This window comes from Sycon ciliatum, chromosome 4 (genome assembly GCF_964019385.1).
Source record: "Sycon ciliatum chromosome 4, ocSycCili1.1, whole genome shotgun sequence".
Taxonomy (NCBI): Eukaryota; Metazoa; Porifera; class Calcarea; order Leucosolenida; family Sycettidae; genus Sycon; species Sycon ciliatum.
Genome location: NC_088646.1, coordinates 24062924 through 24072114, shown reverse-complemented (window position 1 = coordinate 24072114; position 9191 = coordinate 24062924). Strand labels below are relative to the sequence as shown.

Genomic DNA, 9191 nt, shown 5'->3' with positions numbered 1-9191 from the left:
ACATAGTTGCCAGGCCAAGCTTCTCCGAAGCATGCAGACTGTGCAGCCAGCGGCCAGGCCAGGAAGATGAACAGAAATTTCAAAAACTGAAAAAGAAGTAGACGTCTACTGCATGCATGCTCCAACACTGCACATAGATCTACTGAGTGACTGCTGTAGTTCTGATCTTTCTTTCATCTTCAAAAAGACTTCATTCATTTTTCGGCCACAACCTGATTCAGTGATTGCTTGTTATTTTTGAAATAGACTGTATGTGCGGTCCTCCCCGGGTACTTTCGAAAACGTTGTCGTGTAAACGTAGCCTCAGCTGGATGATGGAGGCCGAGGTTTCTGCATCCGTAGCCTAGGCGTAGGAACGCCACCACCCCCAAGCCAGGATCAAGGCGCAGAATGATGCATCTCCTAAAGTGGTGGGAGGTGAGTAGATCAGACCCAACAAAGCTAAAGACTGGTCAAAGATCGAAAATCCCATTCGCTGCATCCATGAATCAGGGAGTACTAATACTAATACAGGTAGACTCCCTTTAATTCGAACCTCAAATTGCCAGGCCCTAACTTCGAATTATCCAGAACTTCTAATTATCCAAATGCAGCCCCATGCACTGATATGTATGTCAAAATGCTTGAAATCGCATGCTGAATATTTTTTGCACATTTTTATTTGCATCAACGAAACATAGTTGGTCGTACCGGTCATTTACAACGGATCATCAAAACACTGGATCGACACAAAATCATTTTGACATTATCTTCATCTTCTAGTGAAGAAGTAAGTTGTCAGTCACTGCAGCTTTCCTGAAACAATTTCAACGGAAAAGAACTGCGCTGCCTAATCCGCGTCATGAAAGGCCGTCGAACAGCAGCACGTCGTTCTGAAGAACGGAAGTGGAGCATAGGCATCGACAATATTTACGACAATAGTGTTGTTGTTCGCCAACATCCCCGCGCACGAGCTGGCGCGGCAAGAAAGGCCATCGAGATCCGCGAAGAGAGTCAGCCACCTGGAAGAAGTCGTCTTTAATCAAACCTTTGCAATTTGCCTAGCACGGGCTTGAATCAAATTTCGAGAGAAGGTGGGTTTCTTGAACGCTATAGTCGATCCTGCAGCGGACCATCAATCGATTTTTGAGCTACTCTTGGCTAGAGAAGGAGAAAAGAATGAACTTCGAATTACAAGGATAGCAACTCAATCTCACTTCGAAATAAGCGTTCAAAGGACATAGCCAATGTACTGTAAACAGCTCTTCTGTACGAAGACTGGGTTCGAATTGTCCAACCGGCGCACTTTTCGTACTTCGAATTATGCATTCGATTTTGACTTGAAGTGACTTGCAGAAGATCGGTACGACGAAAAAGTTCGAATTACACGGAATGTTCGAATTAAACCGTATTCGAATTAGAGGGAGTCTACCTGTAGTAAAAATACACAGTACAATACACAGTACCAGTTTTACTACTCCCTGGTACATGGCTCGAAATTCTTCGAATCCACTTTTCTCTTTGTGCACATAAGCACATAATTCAGCTTTCTCGACCATCAAGGTTTCTTGTTCCATATTTTGATCTGGAAGGATTCTTCCAGGTAGCGAGCCTCCGTCAGTGGAGAGAGCGCGGTAGTGGCTTATCATGGCCGGGGTGGAGAGCTCTCGCAAGCGGCCTGGCACGGCGGAGGTTGGTCCATGATCCCGGCGTTGCCAAATGTCCAGCATGCAACACACCACAATCATCAACTCAATCGGCACCAGCTGCTGCTGCTCCCGGTGTAGCGTTGGTCACGCTACAAGCTCAGCATTTGCGTATACGCTCAGCGTACTGTTCAATACGACGTTCGCTACAAGCTCAGCATTTGCGTATACGCTCAGTGTACTGTTCAATACGACGTTCGTTCTACCATACAACGGTCGCATGACAGTACGTTGCTGTTTGTGATTATTTTCCATAAATAGCGTTTATTTTATCTTTCACTATGAGTTCAGAGTTTTACTGCTAGAGGCAGTTTTGCCGTTCTAGAGAGAGAGAATTGTGAATAAAGTTAGTTTCAAGTTGTTAGGTTGTTTTGCCTCCAGGCCGATTACATAATTGGTGGCAGCGGTGGTTAAAGTCAACTTTGTCAGATTCGACCCCACCTGTTTTTACATTGGTAGCAATGGTTCTACAAAATTGGTGGCAGCGGTAAAGTTTTGTTCTAGTTGCATGTTTTCCGACGTAATGGCCGCTACACATTTGTGACAGCCGTCAATTTTAGTTTTAGTTTTCATCCACGTTTCGCTGAGGTCTCAAGTTAGTTCGTGTATCTGAAGGAGCACCCGCCGTCACCCGCCGCTGTCCCAGCTCCGCTGCTCCTGCCGCCCGCCACAACTAGCCAGTCATGATGGCAGCCAACGTGTCTTTAGGGATTAGGCTCCATGACAGATAGCGCTCGCGTCTCAAAGGACGGTGCTCCATGTACATTGCCAGTGTAAGCTAATTCCAGATATGGCATTTTTTTTCCTGTCTTCCTTCAGTCTTCCTGTTCTCTTCAGCCTTCCTTTACGCGAGCGTGTGAATTCAGTTTAGTTTTGTAGGCGTCTGATCATGGTGAACCACGGTCTATCTAATTAATCTGGGACGATGTTAATATATAATAATAGTGTATTCAGTTCGGTTCTGAACTGCGGTTTTCCTGGCGGGTTGCGCCAGCGTTTTACAGGAAGTGTATTGAGGTTTCACTTTTGAACCCGTGAGATAGTTTGACCCCGGTGTGCTTCTATTTTTATGATTTGTTATCAGTTCATTTCTTCTGTCTACTCCATAAACGTTATAATTTCCGATATTATTTGCCATACATATCCCGGTTGACGCTCTATGTTCTTTCGTCGAGGTTGTCCCGACGCGACCATGCATACCGCCAAATGTTTCGACCACCAACCCGCTACTAATCACGAGGACGTGATTGTCTTTGAGAGGGGAGGTGTAGCGTTGGTCACGCGTTGGTCACGCTACAAGCTAGCATTTGCGTATACGCTCAGCGTACTGTTCAATACGATGTTCGCTACAAGCTCAGCATTTGCGTATACGCTCAGCGTACTGTTTAATACGACGTTCATTCTACCATACAACGGTCGCATGACAGTACGCTGCTGTTTGTGATTATTTTCCATAAATTGCGTTTATTTTATCTTTCACAATGAGTTCAGAGTTTTACTGCTAGAGGCAATTTTGCCGTTCTAGAGAGAAAGAGAGAATAGTTAATAAAGTTAGTTTCGAGTTGTTAGGTTGTTTTGCCTCCAGGCCCGCTACACCAGTGCCACTCCAGCTTCTGCTCCAACCATAACTGCCAGTGATGACAGATCCTTGCTTGATTTGCTGAACGTCAAATCAGGCACGTGGACCTGTTCTGGCTGTTATCTTAGCCAAGATCCCAGTGTCGCCAAATGTCCAGCATGCAACACACCACAATCATCAACTCAATCGGCACCAGCTGCTCCATCTGCTGCTGCTCCCAGTGCTACTCCAGCTTCTGCTCCAACCATAACTGCCAGTGATGGCAGATCCTTACGTGAATTGCTGAACATCAAATCAGGCACGTGGCCCTGTTCTGGCTGTTGTTTTAGCCATGATCCCCGCGTTGCCAAATGTCCAGCATGCAACACACCACAATCATCAACTCAATCGGTACCAGCTGCTCCATCTGCTGCTTCAGCTGCTGCTGCTCCCAGTGCTAATCCAGTTTCTGCTCCAACCATAACTGCCAGTGATGGCGGATCCTTGCGTGAAATGATGAACATCAAATCAAGCACGTGGACCTGTTCTGGTTGTTATCTTAGCCATGATCCCAGCGTCGCCAAATGTCCAGCATGCAACACACGTAAATCATCAACTCAATCGGCACGAGCTGCTCCCAGTGCTACTCCAGCTTCTGCTCCGACCATAACTGCCAGTGATGGCAGATCCTTGCTTGATTTGCTGAACTGTACTGGTTGTTATCTTAGCCATGATCCCGGCGTTGCCAAATGTCCAACATGCAACACACCACAATCATGAACTCAATCGGCACCAGCTGCTCCCAGTGCTACTCCAGATTCTGCTCCAACCATAACTGCCAGTGATGGCAGATCCTTGCTTGATTTGATGAACTGTACTGGTTGTTATCTTAGCCATGATCCCGGCGTTGCCAAATGTCCAGCATGCAACACACCACAATCATCAACTCAATCGGCACCAGCTGCTCCATCTGCTTCTTCAGCTGCTGCTGCTCCCAGTGCTACTCCAGCTTCAGTTCCAACCATAACTGCCAGTGATGGCAGATCCTTACGTGCTTTGCTGAACATCAAATCAGGCACGTGGACCTGTTCCGGCTGTTGTTTTAGCCATGATCCCAGCGTTGCCAAATGTCCAGCTTGCAACACACCACAATCATCAACTCAATCGGTACCAGCTGCTGCTGCTCCCAGTGCTAATCCAAATTCTGCTCCAACCATAACTGCCAGTGATGGCGGATCCTTGCGTGAAATGATGAACATCAAATCAAGCACGTGGACCTGTTCTGGTTGTTATCTTAGCCATGATCCCAGCGTCGCCAAATGTCCAGCATGCAACACACCACAATCATCAACTCAATCGGCACCAGCTGCTCCATCTGCTGCTTCAGCTGCTGCTGCTCCCAGTGCTACTCCAGCTTCTGCTCCAACCATAACTGCCAGTGATGGCAGATCCTTACGTGATTTGCTGAACATCAAAGCAGGCACATGGACCTGTACTGGTTGTTATCTTAGCCATGATCCTGGCGTTTACAAATGTCCAGCATGCAACACACCGCAATCATCAAGTCAATCGGCACCAGCTGCTGCTGCTCCCAGTGCTACTCCAGCTTCTGCTCCAACCATAACTGCCAGGGATGACAGACCCTTACGTGATTTGCTGAACATCAAATCAGGCAGGGGGACCTGTTCTGGCTGTTATTTTAGCGATGATCCCAGCGTCGCCAAATGTCCAGCATGCAACACACCACAATCATCAACTCAATCGGTACCAGCTGCTCCATCTGCTGCTTCAGCTGCTGCTGCTCCCAGTGCTAATCCAGCTTCTGCTCCAACCGTAACTGCCAGTGATGGCAGATCCTTGCGTGAAATGATGAACATCAAATCAAGCACGTGGACCTGCTCTGGTTGTTATCTTAGCCATGATCCCAGCGTCGCCAAATGTCCAGCATGCAACACACCACAATCATCAACTCAATCGGCACGAGCTGCTCCCAGTGCTACTCCAGCTTCTGCTCCAACCATAACTGCCAGTGATGGCAGATCCTTGCTTGATTTGCTGAACTGTACTTGTTGTTATCTTAGCCATGATCCCAGCGTTGCCAAATGTCCAGCATGCAACACACCACAATCATCAACTCAATCGGCACCAGCTGCTCCATCTGCTTCTTCAGCTGCTGCTGCTTCCAGTGCTACTCCAGCTTCTGTTCCAACCATAACTGCCAGTGATTGCAGATCCTTACGTGCTTTGCTGAACATCAAATCAGGCACGTGGACCTGTTCTGGCTGTTGTTTTACCCATGATCCCAGCATTGCCAAATGTCCAGCATGCAACACACCACAATCATCAACTCAATCGGTACCAGCTGCTCCATCTGCTGCTTCAGCTGCTGCTGCTCCCAGTGCTACTCGTTTCTGCTCCAACCATAACTGCCAGTGATGGCGGATCCTTGCGTGAAATGATGAACATCAAATCAAGCACATGGACCTGTTCTGGTTATTATCTTAGCCATGATCCCAGTGTTGCGAAATGTCCAGCATGCAACACACCACAATCATCAATTCAATCGGCACCAGCTGCTCCATCTGCTGCTTCAGCTGCTGCTGCCCCCAGTGCTAGTCCAGCTTCTGCTCCAACCATAACTGCCAGTCATGGCACATCCTTGCTTGATTTGCTGAACATCAAATCAGGCACATGGACCTGTACTGTTTGTTATCTTAGCCATGATCCCGGCGTTGCCAAATGTCCAGCATGCAACACACCACAATCATCAACTCAATCGGCACCAGCTGCTGCTGCTCCCAGGTCTACTCCAGCTTCTGCTCCAACCATAACTGCCAGTGATGACAGATCCTTGCTTGATTTGCTGAACATCAAATCAGGCACGTGGACCTGTTCTGGCTGTTATCTTAGCCATGATCCCAGTGTCGCCAAATGTCCAGCATGCAACCCACCACAATCATCAACTCAATCGGCACCAGCTGCTCCATCTGCTTCTTCAGCTGCTGCTGCTCCCAGTGCTGATCCAGTTTCTGCTCCAACCATAACTGCCAGTGATGGCAGATCCTTGCGTGAATTGATGAACATCAAATCAAGCACGTGGACCTGTTCTGGTTGTTATCTTAGCCATGATCCCAGCGTCGCCAAATGTCCAGCATGCAACACACCACAATCATCAACTCAATCGGCACCAGCTGCTCTACCTGCTGCTGCTCCCAGTGCTACTCCAGCTTCTGCTCCAACCATAACTGCCAGTGATGGCAGATCCTTGCTTGATTTGCTGAACTGTACTGGTTGTTATCTTAGCCATGATCCTGGCGTTGCCAAATGTCCAACATGCAACACACCACAATCATGAACTCAATCGGCACCAGCTGCTCCCAGTGCTACTCCAGATTCTGCTCCAACCATAACTGCCAGTGATGGCAGATCCTTGCTTGATTTGCTGAACTGTACTGGTTGTTATCTTAGCCATGATCCCAGCGTCGCCAAATGTCCAGCATGCAACACACCACAATCATCAACTCAATCGGCACGAGCTGCTCCCAGTGCTACTCCAGCTTCTGCTCCAACCATAACTGCCAGTGATGGCAGATCCTTGCTTGATTTGCTGAACTGTACTGGTTGTTATCTTAGCCATGATCCCGGCGTTGCCAAATGTCCAGCATGCAACACACCACAATCATCAACTCAATCGGCACCAGCTGCTCCATCTGCTTCTTCAGCTGCTGCTGCTCCCAGTGCTACTCCAGCTTCTGTTCCAACCATAACTGCCAGTGATGGCAGATCCTTACGTGATTTGCTGAACATCAAATCAGGCACGTGGACCTGTTCTGGCTGTTGTTTTAGCCATGATCCCAGCGTTGCCAAATGTCCAGCATGCAACACACCACAATCATCAACTCAATCGGTACCAGCTGCTGCTGCTCCCAGTGCTAATCCAAATTCTGCTCCAACCATAACTGCCAGTGATGGCGGATCCTTGCGTGAAATGATGAACATCAAATCAAGCACGTGGACCTGTTCTGGTTGTTATCTTAGCCATGATCCCAGCGTCGCCAAATATCCAGCATGCAACACACCACAATCATCAACTCAATCGGCACCAGGTGCTCCATCTGCTGCTTCAACTGCTGCTGCTCCCAGTGCAACTCCAGCTTCTGCTCCAACCATAACTGCCAGTGATGGCAGATCCTTACGTGATTTGCTGAACATCAAAGCAGGCACATGGACCTGTACTGGTTGTTATCTTAGCCATGATCCTGGCGTTTACAAATGTCCAGCATGCAACACACCACAATCATCAAGTCAATCGGCACCAGCTGCTGCTGCTCTCAGTGCTACTCCAGCTTCTGCTCCAACCATAACTGCCAGTGATGACAGACCCTTACGTGATTTGCTGAACATCAAATCAGGCAGGGGGGCCTGTTCTGGCTGTTATTGTAGCGATGATCCCAGCGTCGCCAAATGTCCAGCATGCAACACACCACGATCATCAACTCAATCGGTACCAACTGCTCCATCTGCTGCTTCAGCTGCTGCTGCTGCTCCCAGTGCTGATCCAGTTTCTGCTCCAACCATAACTGCCAGTGATGGCAGATCCTTGTGTGAAATGATGAACATCAAATCAAGCACGTGGACCTGCTCTGGTTGTTATCTTAGCCATGATCTCAGCGTCGCCAAATGTCCAGCATGCAACACACCACAATCATCAACTCAATCGGCACCAGCTGCTTCCAGTGCTACTCCAGCTTCTGCTCCAACCATAATTAATTGCCAGTGATGGCAGATCCTTGCTTGATTTGCTGAACTGTACTGGTTGTTATCTTAGCCATGATCCCGGCGTTGCCAAGTGTCCAGCATGCAACGCCCGGACATCATGACCTGCAAGAGTAGTAACTTGTCAACTCGGAACTGGTCGCCAATCACCTTGGTGTTTCTCAATCCACCAGCCAAACCTCTGTGTTGATGATGGTCTCACTGGTGTTTGAACAGAACGTGACAAACGCATACATACAAACGTATGTGCCTCATTCATCACATGAAGATGCTGCAGCTCGCTAGTTGTTCTTCGCATCATTTAATTTGGTTAGAAATTGCTAGTGCCAGCATGATACATCGTGTTTGTTTGGTCCCGGCTGTGTCAAATTTGAATACTGTAGTGTCTTGTATAAAAGCCTGTCTTGTATAGAAGCCTGTTTTGAATACAAGCCTAATTTTTAAGATACACTGTCAGCACATAAGCCTAGTTTTAGTATTGACCTACATCGAGATACGTGGTTTGAATACAAGCCTAGCACTGATATCGGCTTATACGGCCGTAGGGGACCGTCCGTAAATGTCGAACTTTTTTCACCAAACGAATTATTTTAGTTTAGACCCAACCCCTCCCTCCCTCCCCCTCATAACGTAAAAATTGTTGACATATGCATGCATATACAACAAAAGTCGCAAGTGTGTCACTGCTCCTATGGCCATGTACATGTATCGAAGTTTTCTGAAACGAAATTAGTCAACCCCCTCCCACCCCATAACGAAATTATTTCGTTTCGTGAAAAAAGTTCGATAATTATGGGCGACCCCTAAGCACCTGCTTTTATATTATATGCGACATGGCGGTACTTATTTTATTAAATGGGTCTACCACTGGACCCTGCTGTGACTTCTGGGATTGTATGTTTTTCTCCTGGTGAGATCTGTGCATGGCTACAGTGTGGAGCTGGAGATCATGTTTGCTGTTTGGCCGGAGCAGTATGTTGTGAGCTTCAAGAGCCCGATCTTGCCAAGGCTTTCAAGTGTGCTGTTGATGAGTGCAGGCAAGCTACCCAAAATTCCTCAAAATCTGCCACATCCATGGGTGCCACTACCGTGAAGACAACTGCTAGCACTGGTCATAGTGAGGAGCTAGCAGTTGTATTTGAGCGAAAACCAACAAAGGAAGAGGCAGGGTT

General features: G+C 47.7%; 2 protein-coding genes across 2 annotated transcripts; both read left to right on the top strand.

Annotated features, from left to right (window-relative positions):
• The first annotated feature begins 120 nt into the window (after nt 1–120).
• LOC135815167 (E3 SUMO-protein ligase RanBP2-like) lies at nt 121–8764 on the top strand. The gene is made up of 2 exons (XM_065328425.1): nt 121–417; nt 1572–8764. Exon 2 carries the CDS (start codon nt 4111–4113, stop codon nt 5677–5679), a length of 1569 nt encoding a protein of 522 aa, XP_065184497.1. The 5' UTR covers nt 121–417; nt 1572–4110; the 3' UTR covers nt 5680–8764.
• LOC135813476 (nuclear pore complex protein Nup153-like) lies at nt 5699–8023 on the top strand. The gene is made up of 2 exons (XM_065326569.1): nt 5699–6527; nt 6615–8023. Exons 1-2 carry the CDS (start codon nt 5699–5701, stop codon nt 8021–8023), a joined length of 2238 nt encoding a protein of 745 aa, XP_065182641.1.
• Nucleotides 8765–9191: the final 427 nt, after the last annotated feature.

Excerpts from the sequence above, each read along its gene's own strand:
- LOC135813476 (XM_065326569.1), top strand. The coding sequence starts at position 5,699 with ATGATGAACATCAAATCAAGCACATGGACCTGTTCTGGTTATTATCTT. Across the intron at positions 6,528-6,614 it reads CTTGCTTGATTTGCTGAACT|CTGCTCCCAGTGCTACTCCA; the intron begins GTACTGGTTGTT and ends AATCGGCACCAG.
- LOC135815167 (XM_065328425.1), top strand. The coding sequence starts at position 4,111 with ATGAACTGTACTGGTTGTTATCTTAGCCATGATCCCGGCGTTGCCAAA.